Source organism: Quercus suber, unplaced genomic scaffold, assembly GCF_002906115.3.
Source record: "Quercus suber isolate HL8 unplaced genomic scaffold, Cork oak 2.0 scaffold_23, whole genome shotgun sequence".
Taxonomy (NCBI): Eukaryota; Viridiplantae; Streptophyta; class Magnoliopsida; order Fagales; family Fagaceae; genus Quercus; species Quercus suber.
In genome coordinates, this window is record NW_027069488.1 from 912,778 (window position 1) to 938,007 (window position 25,230).

A 25,230-nucleotide genomic window follows, 5' to 3' on the forward strand; every position below is an offset into this window, starting at 1 on the left:
CTTCACATAAAACGACAAAAAATGTATGACAAACCTACCTAAGAATCATAGCTAATCTCCCATATAAATGTTCTTTTTAAAATGCTCCTGGTGCGATAATTACTTAACAAGTATAAGTGCTTGTAAGGTATGGGAGGCAAGAACCGGAGTTTAAGTTTCTAAAAATGACCTTCACACACATATGTACTTAAATTAGATTAGAGTGAAATTTCTATTTTGTATGTGTGTATATATATATATATATATATAAAAAAATTATAGTCTCTCAATAATTTTTTTTTTTGAAAATATATTCATTAGTTTATAATAAAAAAGATAATTACACGTTATCCCTTTTATTTATTTTTTAAATAAATAAACTCATTGCTCCCAATAATTAACCCAAAAAAGTGAAAAACAAACCACTATTTAAATTAACACCTCCCCCATCCACAAATTGATTGGGGTTTTGGGGGAAGGGTTCGAGTTGTGGGAGAGAGAGAACGACAAAGTCCAAAGGCAGAGAGAGAAAAAACGAGAGAGAGATCGCCGCTCCACCGTCGCTCACAGTGCCAAGCCGTGCCTTCCGCTCCATCGCCACTCTTCCTCATCCCCATGGGTCAGTGATCGGCTTCTGTCTTCTTCTTTTTCTTCCTTTTTGTTGTTCTGATATGATCAGTTTTAAAATCATGTTTTGAGTTTGTATTTTGATTGTGATTGAGTTTAAAGCAAAACGTTTTTTGGGTTTACGAGGATTTTGGGTTTAGAGAGGCTATTGGAAAGACAGAAACCCAAATGAACACTCCTCCACATAAACATAATCGAATGAATGAATCACCAATGTCTCAGCCTAAATTCCCATCAGAGTCTCTCCCTGACCATATTATCCACGAAATCCTCACTTGGCTGCCAGTGAAATCCTTAATCCGATTTAAATGCGTTTCCAAATCTTGGAACTCTACCATCACCAGCCGCATTTTCATCAACACGCACCTCGACCGAGCAATATCACTATTCAATTATAACAGTAACAATCATAATGGTTATCTTTTATACACCCCAGTACCCATGGGTCCTCCCAATTGCAGAAAATTATTGTGTACTGGTGTTCGCAATAGTGATGGCACATTGACCCAAATTTCTAGCATTGAAATACCCTTTTATCATTCTCGGATAGTGGGCTTCTGTAATGGCTTGTTCTGCTTTGCTAGTTATGAGTGGAAATGTAAAGATTTAATATATTTGTGGAACCCGAGCATTAGGAAATTTAAGATGCTCGGTGTTACTAGCATCTCTTACACTCATATTGCTCTTGGACTTGGATATCATTCTGAAAACAATGACTTCAAGATTTTGAGAATTGGAGAAAAATTGGAGCCGGCTGAGGCCAAAGTTTATACATTGAGTACGGATTCATGGAGAAGGGTTGTCATATCGGTGGAGGGACGTAATGGATCTATTGATGGTATTGATGATTCACCCTGTGTATTTTTTAATGGAGCTCTGCACTGTATAGCATATAATGCTCACAAATTCATTTTGACATTTGATGTCAATGATGAAAAATTTCGAGAGATAATGCTGCCACAGAATTACTTAGATGAACTTGATGGATATTTAGATGGATTTTCTCAAAGTCTTACAATGTTTAAGGGATCATTGGCATTGATTGTTTTCGGTAAGGCTCGAGTTGGTAATAGTAATAAGTGTCACATATGGGTGATGAAGGAGTATGGTGTCGTTAAGTCTTGGACTCAAAAGAGTGTAGCTGTGGGTTGGGTTGACAGCTTCTATGGCTGCACTGACAATGGTGAACTTCTCATTGAGAAGCACAATGGGCTCCTTCTTTCATTTGATCCTGAGAGTTTGAAAGAGAATAGTCTTGGATTTCAATTTCCTACATGGGTAGGTTTCACAAGTAATTTTATGGAGAGTTTGGTTTTACTCAAATAGGAAGATTAGTAGGTTGGAGTTTCTAATGAGGTGCCTATCTCTATGAAATTCACATTGTCGTATCACAGTTGTATCATATGAAGCAGTTAGGAGGTGCTTGCGCTATGTAATTTGTGGTTAAATGAAGCTGTTATTGTGTTCAGTGACTTCAGTCTTCTTACCTTTTATTGTAGACATAAAAGTATTGCTTTGATGTAGGAGAGTAAATTATACTGAATAGAAAAAGCATGCCTTTTGAGGATTATGGTTATTATTTATCAACTACATTGTGGGGAGGGGGTTAGAAATGTTGTGCATATTCTAGAACATGGCAATATCATGATTCATGATGAAACATCAACTTAATAAATTACTGGGTTTGGAATCAATAACTATAAATTGTTGATACTTGCTTGGTATATTACGAAGTTGATACACTTATCAAAAAAAAAAAAAAAAATATATATATATATATATTACGAAGTTGATACGAGTATTCCTGCTTATTTCTAGTCATGCAAAATCGAAAAACCAAAATAATTTCCATTAAAAAAAAACCAAAATAATATTTACAGTTGTAACTTTATCGAAGGAAAACCACAATTCCCACAAACATCAGACTCAGCCATTACTTCCTTGGAGCAGACCCCAGTGTCTAATTTAAGCCAGCATTAAATAAATGCAAGTATTCTAGCTGAAGTTAAGCCAGAAGTTGGTTAGGACAAGAAATAGAATCACCAGAGCATCGTTGTAGCTGCCTGTGCAAATATGAATACACAAAAAATAATCACAGGTAAAGAATACAATGTTGACTTCTCAGTTCTCAGTTCTCACTCTTCCTTTTTTTTTTTTTTTTTTTTTTTTTTTGAAACTGACCTCTCACCCTTCCAATTATATAAAAATTATAAAAGTAGACCTCTATATTCCTGCTGTCAAATCCCATTTCGAATAATTCAAGCAGAAACTCCATTTGGATCAAGAACAGCACCAGATTCAGAAAAACTCAAGCACTGAGATATTATATTCCTTAACCCAATCTGGCATACATTCTGACTAGCCATTGCTACAACTCAATTTAAATCTAAAAGACTATGGCAGAAGGTTTTAAAGTTACGGATTAATTGATACTCTTTGGGACAAGGCATATGACAATGATTGTGTAGTTAATTTAGTAATAGTTATGGAGAGCTATACCTTACAAATTAGCCTATTAAATAGTTTTGACTTCAATCGTGGCTCTAGAAAATGGGATCCTTTTGGCTAAGGAAATGGTGCTTACACAGGTCATTTTTGAATCTGATGCTCTTACAATGGTTCAAGAAATTCTGTCAAAAGAATTAAATGGCAGCCTAGGCCACTTATATCAGGGCATTGAGGACCTCCTTAAGTCTTTTAGGTGTTGAAGTTATGTCACCTGAGAAGAGAGCACAATAGGTGGCCCATGAGCTTGCTCATCATGCTAGATATAGTGCTGCAAGTCAGGTGTGGAAGGGATGTTCTCCCCCGATGGTCCGACACGTAATCCAAATGGAATGTACTTAGTCTGTTGGCTGTTCTTGTCCTATTCTGGTGCTGTTCTCTTTGCTTTTGTGGTTTCGGTGTCAAAAAAAAGGAAAAAAAAAAAAGAAGAAGAAGAAGTTCAATATGAGCAATACCCCAGGGATTGAATATGGTGTTCCTGAAAGCTTTTGCCTAGCTTTTAGTTCCTTGCTATGGTCTGTCTACATGCATATACATGGAAATGGTTGTAATTTGTCAAGGGGAACAGAAAAGGAAAGGAACTGTGACTTTTAGATTTATTTATTTGTTTTTTGTTTTTTTTTTTAATTTTTTTAATTTTTGTCTACTATGTTCCTCTCTGGCTCACCAGAATTTTCATCTTTTTTTTTTTCCTCTCCAAATTAAGAACCTTAGGTGTAAGGAAAAAAATATACGAAGAAATTCCTCAACTTCATTTCCAAATCCATATTACTTTTTCAATGGTTTCATGTGATACAATCCTTTATGGTTGCATCAAACAAACCCATCCAACTTTAAAATCATTATTAAAATCAAATGGCTTCACCAGTATCTTCTGATTTTAGAGATGCAACAGGAAGTGCTCCTAAATTTCTGTTAGGACAGAAAATTGAAACTGCAAGGGCTAAGGGTTCGCATCAAGCTCTCTCTCTCTCTCTCTCTCTCACACACACACACACACACACACACACACAAGAATCAAACAGTGACAATACGGCATCGTTTTTTATTTTTAAAATTTTTTTTTCTAAAAATGCAAGTGGCAAGACTGTAACCAATAGGGCCATACGGCATTTAAAAAAAAAAAAAAATATATATATATATATATATATATATATATAATATATATATATTTAAATGCAAGTGGGAAGACACTAGAGTTACTAGACAAGACCACTCACACTTAGTGATGAGACTATTCGGCTATTCCTGGATGCACGTTTTTTGACTGAGAAAGGTAGCCTCACTCACACACGTTAACTTATTTTTTAATTTTTTTTTTTTTTTTTTTTTTGATGAGAACATTAGGCCTGTTCATGGTCATGGATAAGAATTCAATTTTTTTTTTTGGACTTGTTCATGGATGAGAACGTTAGGCTTAGGTGGCCGCTTCTCTTCAACTCTCCTTAGAACGGTATGATATTTACACACACACATATATATGTGTATATATATATATATATATCTATAAAACATGCCCGGGTCGGTTTGGCCTTTGTTGGTGTGCACATCTTGGCGCCAATGGCTGCACCGGTCCAACGTCTGTACTGAAGATCTACCGCCAACCACCGTGCTGGAAACCTTCAGCAGAGCCTTGAGTGGGGCGGGGCGGTGCGGTTAGACTGGTTCTGTCGGTGCTGGTATATCCATGAACAAGCCTACACAAGATTAATACAGGGACCTGAAATACTTTGATATGTGTCCTCCAGAAGGTCTTGGGCCAACAGAGATAGAAGCAATGTTTACACAACTTTGGGTAGTAATAAATACAATAACACCGGCCTGATACATATCATAATAAGAACAATTAGCCCCGTTAAATTATGCTCACTAGCTACTATGGCCACTAATATGTATCCGTTGGTAAAATTAATTATCAAATCTCTATCACATTCCGGTAAGATGAAATTGGACTTATTGTGTCTTCTGGTTAAAGTAATTTATGGGCTTCTTGAAATCCACTGGGAAAAATATTCAATTCAAGAATCAAAATCACACCACTAAAGTCTTCTCTTGAACTGATAAATACCAGCACTTGACCATAGAAAATGGTACATATAATGAACTCTCTAGCAGAAAGTGATCCAATGATGTGCTAAAAATCTGGGCAAAAACATTTGGAAAAAGTTCCCCTATCCTAGCTGAAGCCTACGCAATTCTATGGGGTGTCCAGCTAGCTCGAGAGGAAGGTTGGAACCGTATTATCCTTGAGGGAGACGCCAAAAGCTGTTTTAATCTGCTAACTTCTGAAAAAATCTCCCCAGCATGGACCATTAGCAATGTTATCAATAATGTGTAATGTCTTAAGCATTTATTTTCAGTTTGTCGCCTTTGTTAGGTCAAAAGGGATTGCAATGCTGCTGCCCATGCAGCTGCAAAGCTTTCCCCTAATTCTCTTGAGTTTTTCTATTTGAATAAGGACGATTTGCCTAGAGCTTTAGCCTCTATCTGTAAGGCAGAGTGCCCATCCTTTTCTGTTTTTGAATGAAATCGCAGCTTATCAAAGACAAACTCATAGGGGAATTACCGGGTGCATATGCTAAAGCCTTCGACCTGACTGACCAATTGGAGGAGGATATGGAGGCAGAAGAAGAGTTCGTGGATAACAGCGATCTTGTTGGTCTAGGAAGGGTGGCGATTAAGTTATCCAGCGAGACTAAGAAGCACATCAGGGGGGCTTGGTCGAAAGCCATTATCATTAAGTTGGTTGGAAGAATAGTAGGTTTTAGCTTTTTGCAAAGCAAGTTACTTCAGCTGTGGAGACCGACAGGCAGAATGGACTGCGTAAACCTTACCTGTGGTTTCTTTCTCGTAAGATTTTACTCCAAGGAGGACCTTGATAACGTGATTTAGAAGGGCCCCTGGTTCATCGGAGACCACTTCCTATCCTCGAGACCTTGGGAGCCTTTTTTCAAGCCATCTACGGCCAATGTATCCCTTATTGCGGTATGGATTTAACTTAGTGAGCTTCCTTTCAAGCTTTATGAAATTGAGATTCTAAAACAAATTGGGGACTCCATTGGGAAGGTTTTCAGAATTGATTCTCAAACGGCTATGGAGGCTAGAGGCAAGTACGCTAGACTGTGTATCCAGATCGATATTAACAAACCATTAATCAATTCCATCCTCATTGACCGATTTGGGCAAGGGTTGACATATGAAGGCATCCATAGGCTGTGTTTTTCTTGTGGTAGAGTCGGACATAAAGTTGAAAGTTGCCCATTCACTATTTGAAAGGACACGGAACCACCACCCACGGCGGAGGAAGGCCAGCAAGAACAACAGGGACAACCAGAGGGCATGCACGAAATGCATGACAATAGTCGTACAACGGCCAGCAAGGTCACACATAGCGTGAGTGAGGCAGAGCATGAAGAAGGACAGTACGGTCCTTGGATGGTAGTGCACCAAAAAAAAAAAAAAAGGCATAAAGGTCCAAGGCAAGGTCAGACGAATGAGGGTCTAGGTGCATCAACCTGGAATTCTTCATCCCACTTCATTCCTAAAAGCACAGATGGGATTAACGTGTTCGTTGGTGGTCCTTCACTACGCCAGAATGAGTCACGTGGAGGGTTTTTACACAAAGCAGGGGTACAGGCCAGATTCGAGGGATTGGGCCAAGACCAAGGTTTTGGGTTTGGAGAGAAATTGCTTTCAAGCCCACACAAGGAAGCCTCATTGTTAGGTAAGCTTAGGCATCTTGACTACTCCAAAGCCCACCGGTCCAATTCAAGACCATCAACCCTATTGAGTAAAATCATCCCACACTCGGTGGAAGGCAAGAAAGCTTTTGCTAGGAAATTGAGTCACTCTCCTGTCAACACCAGCTCCGCTAGTCCTAAACTGAAAGGAGCTCTTACACACCTCTCATTTACCTCACCAAAGCTCGCTCACTCTGCCCCCAATGAAATCAACCAAGCCGCTGACACAACCTTTGAATTCACAGCTTTGCCTAATGCCGAGATGTTTGATCCCAAACACGTGGTGGCTACCTCCAACGGACGAGCCAGCGCCGGAGGAGGTAAGGAAGGTAATATGCCCAGTCATATGCGAGATGAACTTCAACCCACCCTCATTTGCTCGGATTCTGGAGATGGGGGTTATGGTATAAAGTGTGACACTGTTTACAGGGAAGGGACGTGTATCCAGTATAGTGAAGAAGACCGGATGGAGTCCGAGGATGGAAGCGGAGCTATTTCCGCTGTATGATGAGTGTTACCACATACCACTAACTCGTTATGAATATTATTACTTGGAATTGTAAAGGAGCCTTGAAGCCTACCTTTCAAGGTCATATTCACGATCTTGTGCATAACCATGACCCGGTGATCATGATAGTCATGGAAACCAAATTGGGTGGCAGTAGGGCAAAGGAGATTACTAACCGCTACCGTTTGATAGAGTTGTACATATAGATACTATTGGGTATGCCAGAGGGCTTTGGCTACTTTGGAACTCTAACAGGGTGGAAGTGGAAGCTCTAGCAAAGACTGAGTAAGAGATTCATGCCGAAGTTAAGGTACGCTCCTCAAATCTTACTTGGCTACTCTCTGCTATCTATGCTAGTCCTAGGAGTAAAGAGAGATGTATATTATGGGAAAATCTAACCAAGGTTGCAGAATTACAAAGAATGCCATGGATCATGGTGTGGGATTTTAACGAGCCCTTAGTTGATGAAGACAAATTTGGAGGCAGACGAGTTAGTATTAGTCATTCTCTTGCTTTCAAAGAATGTCTTGACAGATGTAGTATGGTCGATTTGGGGTTCTTTGGACCTAGGTATACTTGGACAAATAAAAGGGATATCAACAATCTCATATTGGAAAGGATTGATAGAGTTTTTATGAACCCGGAGTGGTGCGCTCTTTATCTGGACGCTAAGGTTACCCACTTGCCCAAATGCCATTCGGATTATTGTCCAATCCTTCTAGAAGCCTGTCCGGTCAGAGTAGTGCACCTCACTAGGTCGTTCAGATTTCAAGAGTTTTGGCTGTCAGATATATCCTTTCCCAATGTTGTCTCTAAGGCTTGGGGCAGAAGCTGAAACTTATCGGAAGAAACTAAGCTTACTTTAGATGCAATGATTATCCACGAGGAAATTAAGGAAGCGCTCTGGTCATGCAGCCCTATAAAGCTTCGGGCCTTAACGAGCTTTATACGGGGTTTTTTCAAAGGTTTTGGCTACTTGTGGGGGATTCAATGAGGGAGGAAGTTGAAAAAGTTTTTCTTACAAGGAATGTTCTAAAATACCTTAATAAGACCCATATTGTTCTCATTCCTAAAATCCAAGGGCCGAAACCTATCGGGAATTATAAACCTATTAGTCTATGTAACTCTGTTTACAAGATCATTTCCAAGATCATTGTCGCCAGTCTCAGGCCTCATTTGGACTCACTTATCTCTCCATACCAAGCTGCCTTTGTGCCAGGAAGGAGAGGGGCAGACAATGCCATCATTGTGTAAGAGTTAGTGCACACCATAGGCAAAATGAAAGGAAGTAGAGGTGCCATGGCTATCAAGGTTGAGTTGGAGAAGGCATATGACAGGATTGAATGGAGCTTTATTAAGGAGATGCTAATTAAATTCAATGTCCCCCAGAAGTTTACCGAGCTCATCATGAGTTGTGTGACTTCAGTTTCGACATCTGTCCTTTTTAATGGGGGCTGCCTTGAATCTTTTTCCCCCTCAAAAGGCGTTAGACAAGGGGACCCCTTTCCCGCTTACCTCTTTATCATTTGCATGGAGTATTTAGGGTATTTAATTGAAAAGAAGTGTACTGCCAGATTGTGGAATCCTATTAAAGCCTCAAGGAGCGGCCTAACTTCCTTACATTTGTTTTTTGCAGATGATTTGGTCCTATTTGCCAATGCTAATATGGAAAATTGCAATGCTATTCATGACCTGCTCCAGGATTTTTGTGCTAAATCAGGGAAGAAAGTTAGTGCCTCTAAAACCCATGTCTTCTTCTCCTCTAATGTAGATTTTAACCTCAAGGATAACCTGACAAACTTACGTGGTTTTGATTCAACAACCAACCTAGGCAAGTACTTGGGTTTTCCCCTTAAGCATTCTGGCACTCGGAAGCATGATTTTGACTTCGTCCTAGACCGAGTGAAGAAAAAACTCATTGGTTGGAAGGCGAATCTGCTATCAATGGCGGGCATAATGGTACTTGTTCAGGCCTCCTCTTCTGCCATCCCTAGCTATGTTATGCAAAATGCCCTCCTTCCTAGAAAAATTCTTCATGGTATTGATTGTGTTAATAGGAACTTCCTTTGAAGGTCCAACGACCACGTCAGTAAAATGCATTGAGTTAATTGGGATGTTGTTACCAAACGTAAGGATGCAAGAGGTTTGGGTCTTCAATCAGCCAAATGCAGAAACATGGCCCTCCTTGCGGAGATCAATTGGAGATTCCATTCGAAAAAGAGCTCTATGTGGGCCAAATTTCTTAAGTTTAAATATTGTACTCAGCAGAGAATTACTTCTTGGAATTCAGCTAGGCTTCCAAGCTCATCCACTTGGAAAGGATTGAAGAAAGGAGAAGATATATTCAGACAAGGAATCAGGTGGATCCCAGGGCATAATAGCCAATTGAGCTTTTGGAATGACTGCTGGTTAGACCCCGAGCCCATTAGGTCCATGATTCAAGGGCCTCTCACCCAAGAAGCCTCAAATCTCACCATCATTGATGCTACAGGTCCTTTTGGTTGGAATTGGGTAGCCATCCCCTTTGATTTTCCTCCTGAGATCAAAGAGGTAATTCAAGCAGTGCCTACTCCTCTTGTTGCTAGGAATGAGGATAGAATGGCTTGGAAACATTCGGCCAAGGGTGGGTTTGACATGAAGAGTGCATATCTTCTAGCCTTGAACCCTGGGAGGACAGAGTTATTCTTGAGAACATGGATTTAGAGACTTCACACGCTGCCTAGAATTCAGATGTTCATATGGAGATGCATGCACAATAGTATTGGGATGAAGGAGTGTCTAGCTAGAAGAGGTATCCCTATTGATAATACTTGCCCTCTTTTTCATTCAAAGGCAAAAACAATTACACATGCCTTGCGTGATTGTCACACTATTCATCCTATCTAGCATCAACTTGGAGTGCAAAGAACTAACAATGCGTTCTTTGACCAAGATTTGAGGAGCTGGTTGAAGTCTAATGTCATTTCGAAGTCCACTCATAATCCTAAAGGCATTCCCTGGAACGTCGTCTTCCCAATTACCATTTGTTCCATTTGGAAGCAACATAACCAGGCTGTGTTCAATAACAAGAGTCTTAACCCTTCATTAGTTAAGTAGATAACCATGCAAGCTACAGAACTCATTCACTGCGTTTACCACCCGACCAATTGCAAAAGGATGTCTATGAAGCAGGTTAGATGGGAAGTGCCTGAAAGGGGAAAGTTGAAACTTAGGCTGCATTTGTTTCGGTGGTAAAGGAAATCAGGAAAACGTTTTTCAGAAAATGAGGGTGTTTGGGTGTTCCGAAAAATTAGGTCAAACGGAAAATCATTTCCGTTGACCGTAAAATATGCCTTCTGACCCTGTAAAACCATTTTCGTTTGTATTTTACCTTCAAATCAATTCTGCCCCAGGAAAACAAAAAAGAGAGAGAAACATGAGCTCCGATCGCACACCACCATGAGCTCTAACGAGATTGCACCCTAGCACCGGGGAGATCACACACCACCATGAGCTCCGATCCACATCCAAGCTACCCAGAGAAACATAACCTAATCCCTATTTCGGCAAACCCACACCCACCTTACCTGATCCACACCCACGCGATCTCACGCCGCCTGAAGCACCACTGAGATCACACTGGCGCATCGGCGAGATTGCACCCATGACCTACCCATGCTTGATCTCTCTCTTTCTCGATCTACCTCTCCCTTTCCTCACTTGTCGATCACTCTCTCTTCCTCCTTCAAACCATTTCCATTTGTATTTTGTTCTGATTTTTGTTTAGTTTTGTTTGATTTTTGTTTGTTTTTAGTTTATATATTGAAATTTTCTATTATGAAATTTGTTTGGTAGCTGAGAAAATAGATGAAAAAAATTTGAAAAACTAGAATTTTCAGAACACAAGCAAACACTAGAAAATATTTTTCAAAGCATTTTTGGAAATGCAACCAAACACTTGAAAATATTTTTCTTTCCCGAAAATAGCATTTCTGAAAAATATTTATTTTCTAGAAAATATTTTACATGAACCAAACACAGCCTTAACACGGATGGTGCTACTAGCAAAGCGTTGGGTGTGGCAGGGGGAGGTGGATTGATTAGAGACAATCAAGGAAATTGGGTTGTGGGCTTTTCTAGAAGGATAGGAGTCACGAATAGTTTTATGGCAGGGGCTCTTCGTGATGGGCTTATGTTGTGCAACCAAATGAACCTGAGTGATGTGATTGTTGAACTTGACGTTAAGGCGTTGGTTGATGCCTTTAAAAAACCCATCCTATGCTAATACAGTGATTTCACCCCTGTTTGAAGATTGCAAGCAGCTGGCTAGTCAGATTCCTCGTCTCTGCATCAGGCACATCTATCGTGAAGCTAACAAGTGCGCAGATAAATTAGCTAATATAGGTCTGAACCAATCTCTGGAATTTGTTATTCATTCATGTCCGCCTATGGACCTGCTTGGGTGTTTTAAGGCAAACTGATGGAAACCAAAATCAATTGGTTGAGAACTTGAACTGGACTTGCATTAAGATTAAGAATTAAAGCTGGAATTATAGAGAAACTGGAGAAACAAAGTTTCTGTCCAGGTCTAAAACTAAGTTAAATTCGCATTAAAAAACTAATTGTACTCTTACATAGCTAGCCTATTTATAATCTTTAACTATTATGAAATAAAGTAGCCAATAGTTACATAAGTCAAAGTTGTAATTAAAGAGGATACATGGCAGATATTAGAAGTCAAAATAAGGGGCTGCTGGCAGTCCTAAGAGGTCAAAAGGTTGGCTGGCTGGTTGTCGGGAGAATGTGCAGAATAGCTGTGCAAAGCCTTTGTATATAGTTAGTTAGGCAACGTTTGAAACTATAAGGGAAACTAGACATCTCGAGTTTTAGAAACTCGAGATCCATATGCATAAATCTCGAGTTTTAGAAACTCGAGTTCCATGCAAAAAAAAAATTTAGTTTTATTGCCCCTATAGTGGCGTTTTTAAGTCCTATAGTGACGTTTTAAAGCCCTATAGCGGCGTTTTCCTGCAAAATTTTTTCATAAGTGTTCAATACCAGGTTCAGGGAGCCCTATAGTGGCGTTTTTAAGTCCTATAGTGACGTTTTTCTGCTAAATTTTTTTATAACTCCATTTTTAAGGCCTATAGTGACGTTTTTAAGTCCCTATAGCGGCGTTTTTTGGAACTCGAGTCTTTAAAACTCGATTTTTACTTGAATTTTTTTCCGCCTCGGAGCTATCCGCTTACAAAGCGAGACTTAAAAACTCGAGTTTTATTATGGAACTCGAGTTTTAGACACTCGAGACGTTACTTTTCAACATTGTTTTGAAACATGACAAGTATCTAAATTTTTTTATATTTATTGTTAAATGGAAATAAAATTCCTGGTTGCCAGTCCTAAGGATAGAGGGTGGCTGCATCATACTCCCCTTCATAAAGGAAACTTGCCTTCAAGTTTCAGTTGGAAAATAAGGCTTCAAATGCTTCATATTGAAGGCACTAGAAATGTTTAAGTGAGGGGGTAGTTGGACTGTGTAGGCATTGTCATTGATTTTAGTCAATACTTTGCATGGACCTACTTTCCTTGCTCCCAACTTGGAATAGGAGCCATGAGGAGACCTTTCTTCAGTCAAAATCACCTATACCAGGTCCCCTTCCTTGAAAATTATTCTCCTTCGGTGAATATCAGCAGTAGCTTTGTATTTTGCATTGGAATGTTCAATTCTCTCCTTGACTTGTGCATGGACAGATTGCATAAAATCTGTCATTTCTGTTGCTCTTACATTCTCCTTCTTAGAAAGTGGCAAGGGTGCCAAATCTAAGACACTCAAAGGTTTATTCCCATACACAACTTCAAAAGGAGATGTGTTAATAGTCCGATTAAGAGAAGAGTTGTAAGCAAATTCAGCCAAGAGAAGGATACTTTCCCAATTCCTAGAATTTTCTCCAATTAAGCATCTCAAGAGATTTCCAAGACTTCGGTTGACAACTTCAGTTTGACCATCCGTTTGATGGTGGAAAGAAGTGCTAAAGCTTAATTCAGTTCCTATCTTGCGCCATAGAGTTCGCCAAAAATGAGCAAGAAATTTAGCATCCTTGTCGGAAACAATAGATAGGGGAACACCGTAAAGCTTGTAGACTTCTTTGAAAATAAAGCAGCCACATTGGAAGCATCTGAAGTTTTTTTGCATGGGATGAAGTGAGCCATCTTGGAGAAACGATCCACTACCACCATGATTGAATCACTCTTTTGTTGTGTAGGCGAAAGGCCAAGAACAAAATCCATACTAATATATTCCCATGGTTTATTAGGCACTGGAAGGGGTAAATACAGACCTGCATTAGTGGTTGTACCCTTTTCTTTTTGACAAACTTGGCACCTTTGAATATGCCGCTCAACATCTTTAGTCATTCCCGGCCAAAAGTAGTCTTGTTTAAGGAATTCTAGTGTCTTTGATTTGCCAAAATGCCCCAAATTATGTTGTTCAACAATCATCAACTCCCTTAGAGAACATTTAGGTACACATAGTTTCAGCCCTTTGAAAAGAAATCCATCCTTCAACCAAAAGTTAGATTTGGTAGCTTGTTGTCCCTGTTGCAATTGTTGGTATAGATCACCAAAATGTGGGTCATCTTGGTAACTCTCCTTGAAAACTTCAAAACCAGAAACCTTAGCTTGCATTTCCACTAAGAAATTAGTCCGCCTACTCAACCCATCAGCCACTTTGTTGAGAATTCTCGACTGATGTTTCAATGAGAAAGTGAATTGCTGCAAAAAGCTTACCTACTTAGCATGCCTCTTGTTCACATTAGATTGGCTATTGAGATATTTCAAAGCCTCATGATCAGTGTGTAGAATAAACTCCTTGTAGGCCAAATAGTAACTCCAATGCTTGATGGCTTGAACAATAGCATAGAATTCCTTGTCATAGGTAGAATACCTAAGTTTTGCTTGGTAGCAAGACCATGGAAAATCCTCACCTCATGCACACTAGAAGGTGTAGGCCAATCAACAATTGCCTTAACCTTGTTTTCATCCATGAACACTCCTTTGGAAGACACAACATACCCCAAGAACACCAGTTGATCCATCCCAAACCTACACTTTTTCATGTTACCATAAAACTTTTCTCTCCTCAAAATGTCAAGCACAAGCTGTAAATGCACCAAGTGATCCTCCAAACAATGGCTATACACCAAAACATCATCAAAATACACCACAACACAAATCCCCAAAAGTGGTTGCAACATTTGTGTCATCACCCTCATGAAAGTACTAGGTGCATTTGTCAAACCAAATGGCATAACAAGCCATTCAAATAATCCATGATGTGTCTTGAAGGTCATCTTCCATTCATCTCCTGGACGAATTCTAATTTGATGATACCCACTTCGCAAATCAATCTTGGAAAACACCTTTGCACCCGCCAAGCAATGTAGCATGTCATCCAATCTAGGAATTGGAAAACGATACTTGATTGTGATCTTGTTGATAGCTCTACTATCCACATACATCCTCCAAGAGCCATCCTTCTTAGGAGTCAAGAGAGCGGGTACTGCACAAGGGCTAATACTAGCCCGAATGTAGCCTTTATCAAGAAGCTCTTGAACTTGTTTTTGCAACTCTTCCTTCTCCTTTGGAGCCATATGATATGCTGCCTTGTTTGGAAGGGGTGCACTTGGTACCAAATCAATGGCATGTTGAATGTCTTGCAAAGGAGGTAAGTCAGGAGGTAACTCATGGGGAAAAACATCACCATATTGCTGTAATAACTCAGTGACAGCACTAGGAACATCAGTTCCAGCCATTGTGTTAATTGGAATTAATGCCAAAATGTAGCCACTATCTTGACTTTCTTGAATGAAGCTTTTAGAAGCGAGTAAAGAGGTTGTAGAGGATTTAAAAGTCACCTTTTCCTTTCATTGGCAGCAAAGTAAATTGCTAATTGTCTTTGCTTAAGGTATAGGTGTTCTTCTTCCCATCATGCATCGTTTGGCGATCATATTGCCAAGGTCTTCCAAGAAGGATATGGCACGCATCCATTGGTACTACATCACACCAATCTTCATCAAAATATTTCTTTCAGATAGAAAATGGCACCAAGCAACGCTTCATTACTTTCACCTCATTACCCTTCTTGAACCAAGAAAGTTTGTAGGGATGTGGATGATCTTGAGTGGCAAGCCTCAACTTATCAACCACCTCCTGAGAGACCACATTTTCACAACTTCCCCCATCGATGATCATACTACAAACTCTTCCTCCAATGCTGCAAGTTGTATAAAAAATATTGGTTTTCAACCAATCTTCTTCAGAATTGAATTTAGGAGCAAGAAGAGTCTTTCTCATCACAAGTGTCAAGCCCTCTTCTTCTTCAAAATCACCACCAACCTCATTTGGGTTGATCAAAGATGGGTTCTCCATCTTCATGTTGAAGCTCTTTTACTTCCTCCAACATAAGAGCCTTCTTCCTACAATCCGAAGATCGATGCCCCGGTTCTCCACACTTGAAACATTTGAAAGTACCCACTTGTTGCTGTCTACCCCTGCCAACAGTGGCTATTTGAGAGTGTTTTGGGGTTGTAATAGCAGATTTAGAACCTGCTGGCTGCTGTTTAACCCCAGAAGTTTCTCCTCTCCCATTTGTGCTTGAATTCCCAGCCTTATAATGGCTAGAAATCCCCTGCCCAGACTTGGAACCCCACTGTCCAGACCTTAAAGCTAGCCTAGTTTGTTGCTTCTCTACTAGTAATGCCCGGTTGTAGGCTTTCGACACGTTCCACAATGATTGAAGACTAAGGACATCTTGGATGGATGGCTTCAATCCACTCAAATACCTTGCAACCATTTGTTCTTCACTTTCATTCAAATCTACCCTTACTACAAGCTGGTGAAACGCCTCCGTATACTCCTCTACACTTCCCTCTTGCTTAAGGTTGTGTAAGTCTTTGTAGAGTGATTGGGTGTAGTTGAAAGGAAGAAATTGCTCACGGAGCTTTTTCTTCATCTTCTCCCAACTCTTGATCTTGACTTTACCACTTCTTTGGCGAGAAATTTGCAATTGTTCCCACCCACCAAGCGGAAGCTCTCACTTTAAGGTGAATAGCGACTAGCTTCACTTTCTTTTCATCTATAACTTCATAATAATCAAACACCCTTTCAACGGTATTAAGCCAATCTACAAAGTCTTCTGGTTTGAGACTCCCTTGAAATTCTGGAATTTCAACCTTGAAGTTGTAGTCAAGCCTTGGCTCATTTCTTTCCACATAAGGCCTACCCCTTGGAGGAGCTCCAAAAGGGTTCTCAAAATGAGAATGAGAGTCATCGGACTCATCGATAGTCTCATGAGGAGGTTGCATACACTGCACCACCTCCGTAAGTGCCGCAACTTGTCTCCTTAATTCAGCAATCACGTCTTCTCTCTCTATGTTTTGATTCCGTCCAACATTCCTTCCCATTGGAGGGTTGGCTTCAACTCCTTCCCCAACATCCATTTGATTCCCCCTTATTCCACCTCTCCTTCCTCTCCTTCTTTGAGCCATTAGAAGCTTCACAATCTTTGAAAAAAATTGTAAATAGAAGTAACAGCACAGGTGATAAAATCTGTGATATTTGCAATAGCCACAGATTTGATTGGCACAAGGAACCTGGATCTAAATTCTAGGAACTTGAATGGAGGGAGAAAAAAAAGAAATACAAGTAAATCTAGGGCTCAAATGATCAAAGTGGTAGGGAAAAAGAGGACCAGATTTGTGCTTTGATACCAAATGATGGAAACCAAAATCAATTGGTTAAGAACTTGAACTAGACTTGCATTAAAATTAAGAATTAAAGCTGGAATTACAGAGAAACTGGAGAAACAAAGTTTCTGTCTAGGTCTGAAACTAAGTTAAATTCACATCAAAAAATTGATTGTACTCTTACATAGCTAGCCTATTTATAATCTTTAACTATTAGGAAATAAAGTAGCCAATAGTTACATAAGTCAAGGCTGTAATTAAAGAGGATACATGACAGATATTAGAAGTCAAAATAAGGGGCTGCTGGCAGTCCTAAGAGGTCAGAAGGTTGGCTGGCTGGTTGTCAGTCCTAAGGATAGAGGGTGGTGGCAGATATGAGAGTCAAAATAAGGGGCTGCTGTCAGTCCTAAGAGGTTAGAAGGTTGGCTGGCTGGTTGTCAATCCTAAGGATAGAGGGTGGCTGCATCACAAACTACCAAGAGTTGTATTCGAATAGGCTGTGCCATGATACGCTTGTTTCCATTTAGTTTTTGTGTTTTAATGATACTCCAGTTTACCAAAAAAAAAATAAAAAATGCCAGTTGATGGCAAGATTGCATACAATATGGTACAATCATCAGCAGAAAGTGATCCAATGCCAGTTGATGGCAAGATGATGGCAAGATTGCATACAATATAGTACCATCCTCCGATATAATATTTTTTTTTTGTACTTTTAAATGGATTTCAAGGAAATTGAAAGTTCCTGTGAAAAGAAATGACCAAGCTAAACGCAGAAATGGCTTTGAATATCAAATTAAAGGCATAGTAGAAAAGTTCTAAAAATCAGTACCTCAGCCGATAAGTATAAATTTTCAACAGATTTCATTTCTTTCTTTATCTCATTCATTGGAATCTTTTCAATCTGCTTCCTGATAAATATGCACCGTTCACCCCGAGAGAAAACACTTTAATTTTATACCCAAAAAAAAAAAAAATTAATTGGGGTTTCTTTCAGCTACTTGAAAGATGGCATGGACTTGCACCCAAAAACTTGCAAGATGAAATCCTAATTAAAGTGACAATCCCCTCAACTGATCCTGAAGCAAGTACTTGGTATATTACATGTAATGATTCAAATATTCTTCAGAAACTGAATTAGAAGAGCATTAAGTTTGTGTATGTGTATCTATACACATACACAAAAAATTAGTATCTTTCATAATGAATTCTTAAAATTAAATGTTTCATAGAATTAAATTAATCTTTCATCATCTTCCAAAGTGAAATCCTTACAATTTTCATTTTCAATATAAGTTACCAAATTGCCGTTGTGAGTAAAAAATTTTCAATTGAATTAATGAAGTGTTCAAAAATATAAATGATCCAAAACTTTAAAAAATACAAGAACACATTTTACCATAAAAAATGAATTTGAAAAACAATACGTTCTCTATAACTATTAGATAAATTGGACAATTTTTTTAAGAACATTATTGGACCAACTCAAATAGTTGGGGGTGGGGGGGGGGGGAGAGTCCCATTTTTGAGGGCTAATTATTAAAATATTAAATACTTCTATATAGTAAAAAAATAAAATCAAAAATTTGGCCCCCCACCCTAACATGTAGCTCTGCCCCTGTATATATATATATATATATTGAGAAAAAGAGCATTAACTATTTAAATGAACTTAAAGAATTTTATAAAGATCTCTTTTAGTTGATTGCACTTTATTATTATACCAAGACACCAATTAGTTTTATTTAAAACTTCAAAAATTTAAATTAAAATAAACCAATTTCCTTTTCCACAAATAAGAGGTTTTTAATAGAAACTAATTGGCTGTTATTAAAATTTTTTTAAAAAAAAATTGGCCAAAAATAGACTTTTTCCCTTTATATAATAATGATAATATATAATACCATGATAAAACACAACAATAAAAGAATTTTAATCCACTATAAACAATCAAAGGGAATTAGATTTTTCTCATAAATTTTTTTTTATAAAAATGGGCAAATTAAATCAAGATAAAAAGATAAAAGTTTGTCCACTACACATATCGCCAAGGATAATCCGACACTATATCGGATTCAAGTTCAAATCCGAAGTCGTCTAGGACTTTTTTCAACTCCAAACCGACTTGAAGTCAATTTTCACATACCCTAACGAATACTTGTTTCCTTTCCTTTAAGTCGGCAACGAATATTATATATCATATGGGGTTTTAAGTCCTCGACGATAAGTTTCTCAAGTTTCAGTCTCTCTCTAAAAAACACAAGAAAAACAAAGAGGCATTTTGATCATGGCTGAAAGCAGTAAAAGAAGAAGATTTTCTACGACCAAAGGGAAACCAAAGTACTCATCCTCTTCATGGTCAGACCTCCCTACCGAACTCTTGGAACTTATCCTCAAAAAGCTTTCCTTCGTTGAGGTTATTCCCTTCAAAGCTGTTTGTTCTTCTTGGAGATCCGCAGCTGCACAATTGCAATCACAATATCATTCCATTCAAATTACTCCATGGCTCATGCTTCCCAATGACCAAGAAGATGACTACACATCTCGCTGCTTCCTTAATCTCGCAGAAAACAAGGTTTACAAGTTCGAGAATGCATTTGAGGGACTTGGTAATGACCCTTGGTGTGTGGGCTCTTCTCACGGTTGGTTGGTGATTTTGGACAATGTGAAGAAACAGTCTCAATCTCACACTATTACTCTAGGAATCAAAACAGAAAGAAAAACAGAGATGAAGAAACAGTTGAGAGAGAACTTAGATGTTATTGATTTCAAGAAGAATACAATACTCTTTATGATTATCATTCAGTGAATAGATAGCTATATATATATATACGTATAGATACATCAGAGAAGAAAGGACGAAGATGATGCCTAACTGAAGTCTGTTATAACAGACTTGTAACTGCTTCACACGTATTGTAACAACCTTCAACACGTGCGTGGCTTCCTCAGGTCTTCAACAATCTTTATAAGGGAGAACGACATCGTTGGGCTTTAATGAGGAACGCTAGTTATAGTAATGTAGCAGTTAGATGGGTGCCTAGGATATGTAATGAGGCTGCCCACATTTTAGCCAAGTGGTCTTTGTATTGCAATTTTTTTGGCTCTTTTGATATTAGCTTTAGCCCGGACTGTTTCTCTTCTGTGGTGTTTAGAGAGTCCAATGGCTTGTTGTAGTTTGTTTTCTTCTTAATAAAAGTTTCTGTTTATCAAAAAAAAAAAGTACCATAAAAAAGCAGTAAAATCCTTTATCAAGATGGCTTTAGATGCTTAGACTAGAGGCACATTTCAACCAACTTGTTCCCAATAACATAGGTAGTATAGGCATTGTGGATTGTATACTTGATCTGTTCTTGTGAGAACGATCTAGCTGTCCAGTCAGGGCATTCACCAATTGGTTCCTTCATCATCCCAACAACAGACAGCTGCCAATCTATCACGAGCTTGCTTAATTTTCTGGAAATAACATCAATAGATTCATTTCCTTTCTTAATAGCATTCAATTCATTGCGGAGACTCATAACATGAGACCTTGAAATTGATGCAAATCTCTTCTCTAATACTCTCCAAACTCCTCTAGCAGACTTTTGCCCAACTGTAAGAGCAAGAACTGCAGGGGAAAGTGTTGAATTCAAGAATGTGAACATTGCTTGTTCACGATTCTTCAAGCTATGAATGCTTGATTGATCTCACTAGTAAAATTTCCATATGAATCCTTAAGAAATCTATCTGGAGCAGTGATTGAGTCATCAAGAACATCAATCATTGAATAGGTCTCAAGGATTACCTCGATTTGATGTTTCCACACTACATAATTTCCATAATCCAGCTTCACAGTCATCATAGATGACATATTTGACAACAACAGCAACGAAGAATTCACTATTAAACTTGAGGAAGCCATAGCAGGCACAGCACTTGAAGAAGACGATGAAGAAGATGAACCAGATTGAGCAGAAGCCATTGATAAGAATCAGAGCTCTGATACCAGGAGTCTCAATTTCTAAGGCATTTTATATTTTCCGTAAAATTAATTCACAAACCAAACATGAAAACTGATTTTCCGGAAAAAATGGATTTCATTTTCCGTAAAATGTTTACCTCAACCAAACATAAAAATTGATTTTCCGTAAAACAACAAGCATTTTCCGTAAAATATTTAACCGAACCAAACACCAGAATTTAATTTCCGTAAAACGATTTCCGAGACAGCCAAACAACCTTATTGCATTTTCCTTTTCCGGAAAATAGCATTTCCGGAAAATGGTTATTTTCCGGAAAATGATTTACGCGAACCAAACGCAGCCTTATTGTCTCACCTTTAGCAAATAAGTTACCCAAATTATAGGGTGTAGAACGGACACTAAGTGTCAATGGTGTATTGTAACATTCTTAACTCACACAAAAGATCACGAGTCTTGTAGTTTATTAAGATTATTCCAATCTTTTCTATTGAAAGAATAAGGGGTTCAACCTCTCCTCCGAATTGTAGTAACTAGTAAGGGGAAAAAGAAGGAAAACAAAGAGGAAAAGAAGAAATCTGTGTCTGGAGTTTAATTTATCAAATCAATCGTGTTAAAATTAGACATTTATTATAGTGAAAGTGTGAAACCACACCTAATACAAGGCTCTCGTATATAGAGTCCCACCAAACACAATCACTAATTTATTCAAAATATGTTGAAACCAAGAACCCAAGTAGTCAAGTAGCGTGGAGAAATCTGGCTGTTTCGCTTCTAAAGGGGTCAGTTCCCAATTCATTAGTCAAGTTAAGCATTCTTGGGGTCTCAATACATTGCCTCAAAACTCCACCTATCTTGGGGTACCCCTCTTTCTGTCCAAGAGCAGAAATAAAGACTTTAGATTTATTAAGGAGAAGCTGGATAACAAGTTATGTGGCTGGAAAGGCAAAAATTTGTCTTGGTCAGGTAGAGCTACTCTCATCAAATCGGTTGCTCAAGCGATTCCGATCTATGCCATGTCTGCTATTTTGCTCCCTAAAGGCTTATGTGACCAACTTGATGCTTCAATCCGTAGATTTTGGTGGAATCCAAAAGCAAAATCAGGTCCCTACTAGACTTCGATGTCATGGTCGTCTTTGTGTAGGCCCTAAAAGGAGGGAGGCTTGGGTTTCAGAAATTTCTGGGACTTCAATCAAGCTCTCCTCTCCAAATTTGGCTGGTGGATAGTATCAGGAAAAGATTGCCTATGTGTTCAGGTGTTGAAAGCAAAATACAAGGTTCGAAATAATTGGCTTTCCCTCTCCTTTTCGGGTAAAGCTTCTCCTTTTTGGAAAAGTTTAATGGGCATTAGACACCTTGTAGCTAAGGCAGCCTGCTTGCAAATTGGGAATCGTGCTTCAACTCGAATCTGGTCTGATCCTTGGATTCCTAACCTTCCAGGCTTTATCCCTTTTCCTAAAGAGGGTGCTAACTCAGATTCGGCCTTGGTGGTTTCGCAACTATTAACGCCAGAGCAAAGGAATTGGGACATGGCCAAATAAATTATTTTTTTGAAGAATCTGTGGTTGAGCAAATTCTAAGCATTCCCATCCCTGTTTTCCAAAGGGAAGATTGCTGGGCTTGGACAGCTTCAAAGTCCGGGCTGTTCTCTGTTAAATCGGCCTATTGGCTCTCGAGAGTGGAATCTCCTCCCTCCAATATTGATGCTGTTAGGGGTCAGATTTGGAAGACAAAAATACATGAACGATTCAAGATGCTTCTTTGGAGAATTGCTGCTAACTTGCTGCCATCTAAAGATATAATTAGCAGATTTAATGAAAGTCTGGATGTTTGCTGCCCTCTCTGCAGTTCAGCACTGGAGACAACCTTGCATCTTTTCACGGTTTGTCCATTTTCTAAATCTTTGTGGTATCAAAGTCAATGGGGGTTGAGAATGGAAGTTTTGATTTTTGAATCCCCTTTGGAGTTTGTCAACTTTCTGTTAAATCCGAATTTTGCAAGTAACTTGTTGCCTAGCCATAGAGAGGACTTTTTGTTATATGGTGCTATCCTCTGCGATGTTGTTTGGAAGCAAAGAAACAGTTCCATATTTGAGAACATGGACATAAACCTGGACAGTGTGGCAGCCAGAATTTTTAGCCTTTTTGTTGAGCATAAAAATGCTAGATCCCCTCTTGTGAGACCTCAAGCTCCTGCATCAGCCTTGGGTTGGGTTGCTCCACCGAGGCTTGGCTTAAAAATAAATGTTGACGTTGCGGTAGGTACAAGATTCTCTGTCATTGCTGCGGTCACAAGAGATTGGAGAGGGAATGTGGTATTTGCTGCTTCAAGGAAAGTGAACACCATCTTCCCTCTTCAAGCTGAAGCGGAAGCAGTGAGATGGGCGCTCTCTTTAGTTCCGAACCTGAGGTGTGGTTCTATCTCGGTGGAAACAGACTCACAAGTTGTGGCCAATCTCAGCTCGAACCTTGCAGCGCCTTCCCCTTGGAGAATCAGGTTTTTATGCTCTGATTTGAGGTCCTTTTTATCTAGTTATAGTAATGTAGCAGTTAGATGGGTGCCTAGGATATGTAATGAGGCTGCCCACATTTTAGCCAAGTGGTCTTTGTATTGCAATTTTTTTGGCTCTTTTGATATTAGCTTTAGCCCGGACTGTTTCTCTTCTGTGGTGTTTAGAGAGTCCAATGGCTTGTTGTAGTTTGTTTTCTTCTTAATAAAAGTTTCTGTTTATCAAAAAAAAAAAAGTACCATAAAAAAGCAGTAAAATCCTTTATCAAGATGGCTTTAGATGCTTAGACTAGAGGCACATTTCAACCAACTTGTTCCCAATAACATAGGTAGTATAGGCATTGTGGATTGTATACTTGATCTGTTCTTGTGAGAACGATCTAGCTGTCCAGTCAGGGCATTCACCAATTGGTTCCTTCATCATCCACAAACACAGACACAGCTGCCAATCTATCACGAGCTTGCTTAATTTTCTGGAAATAACCATCAATAGATTCATTTCCTTTCTTAATAGCATTCAATTCATTGCGGAGACTCATAACATGAGACCTTGAAATTGATGCAAATCTCTTCTCTAATACTCTCCAAACTCCTCTAGCAGACTTTTGCCCAACTGTAAGAGCAAGAACTGCAGGGGAAAGTGTTGAATTCAAGAATGTGAACATTGCTTGTTCACGATTCTTCCAAGCTATGAATGCTTGATTGAAATTCTTCCACAGACAACACATCACTCCTAGTTCTAATAGCAGAGCTAAAAGAATCATAGTTAGATGGAAGACCATCAAGAACAATGTGGAGAAGCTCTTCATCATCCACAAACACAGACACAGCAGCCAATCTATCACGAGCTTGCTTAATTTTCTGGAAATAACCATCAATAGATTCATTTCCTTTCTTAATAGCATTCAATTCATTGCGGAGACTCATAACATGAGACCTTGAAATTGATGCGAATCTCTTCTCTAATACTCTCCAAACTCCTCTAGCAGAATTTTGCCCAACTGTGAGAGCAAGAACTGCAGGGGAAAGTGTTGAATTCAAGAATGTGAACATTGCTTGTTCACGATTCTTCCAAGCTATGAATGCTGGATTGATTTCATTAGTAAAATTTCCAGATGAATCCTTAAGAAATCTATTTGGAGCAATGATTGAGTCATCAAGAACATCAATCATTGAATAGGTATCAAGGATTACCTTGATTTGATGTTTCCATACTACATAATTTCCATAATCCAGCTTCACAGTCATCATAGATGACATGTTTGATAACAATAGCAACGAAGAATTCACTGGTAAACTTGAGGAAGCCATAGCAGGCACAGCACTTGAAGAAGACGATGAAGAAGATGAACCAAACTGAGCAGAAGCCATTGATAAGGATCAGTGCTCTGATACCATGAAGAAACAGTCTCAATCTCTCACTATTACTCTAGGAATCAAAACAGAAAGAAAAACAGAGATGAAGAAATGGTTGAGAGAGAACTTAGATGTTATTGATTTCAAGAAGAATACAATACTCTGAATGAATACAATCCAGTGAATAGATAGCTATATATATATACGTATAGATACATCAGAGAAGGAAGGATGATGATGATGCCTAAATGAAGTCTGGTATAACAGACTTGTAACTGCTTCACACGTATTGTAACAAACTTCAACACGTGCGTGGCTTCCTC

The 25,230-nt window shown here is 38.9% G+C and overlaps 2 protein-coding genes and 1 long non-coding RNA gene across 3 annotated transcripts; all 3 read left to right on the plus strand.

Annotated features, from left to right (window-relative positions):
* Positions 1-386: 386 nt before the first annotated feature.
* Positions 387-3,710, plus strand: LOC136064060 (uncharacterized). The gene is made up of 2 exons (XR_010625711.1): positions 387-598; positions 3,195-3,710. It is a non-coding gene; the product is annotated as an uncharacterized LOC136064060 (long non-coding RNA).
* On the plus strand, positions 598-2,182 carry LOC112017457 (F-box/kelch-repeat protein At3g23880-like). Its single transcript, XM_024049907.2, has one exon. It carries the CDS (start codon positions 775-777, stop codon positions 1,930-1,932), a length of 1,158 nt encoding a protein of 385 aa, XP_023905675.2. The 5' UTR covers positions 598-774; the 3' UTR covers positions 1,933-2,182.
* Positions 3,711-22,796: 19,086 nt separating the features above from the next.
* LOC112017471 (uncharacterized) lies at positions 22,797-23,741 on the plus strand. The gene has a single exon (XM_024049922.1). The coding sequence runs from the start codon at positions 22,797-22,799 to the stop codon at positions 23,739-23,741; it is 945 nt and encodes a 314-aa protein (XP_023905690.1).
* The last annotated feature ends 1,489 nt before the right edge of the window (positions 23,742-25,230 follow it).

Bases quoted from the DNA above. Each gene is read 5' to 3' on its own strand.
- LOC112017457 (XM_024049907.2), top strand. From the start codon at position 775: ATGAACACTCCTCCACATAAACATAATCGAATGAATGAATCACCAATG.
- LOC112017471 (XM_024049922.1), top strand. From the start codon at position 22,797: ATGCTTCTTTGGAGAATTGCTGCTAACTTGCTGCCATCTAAAGATATA.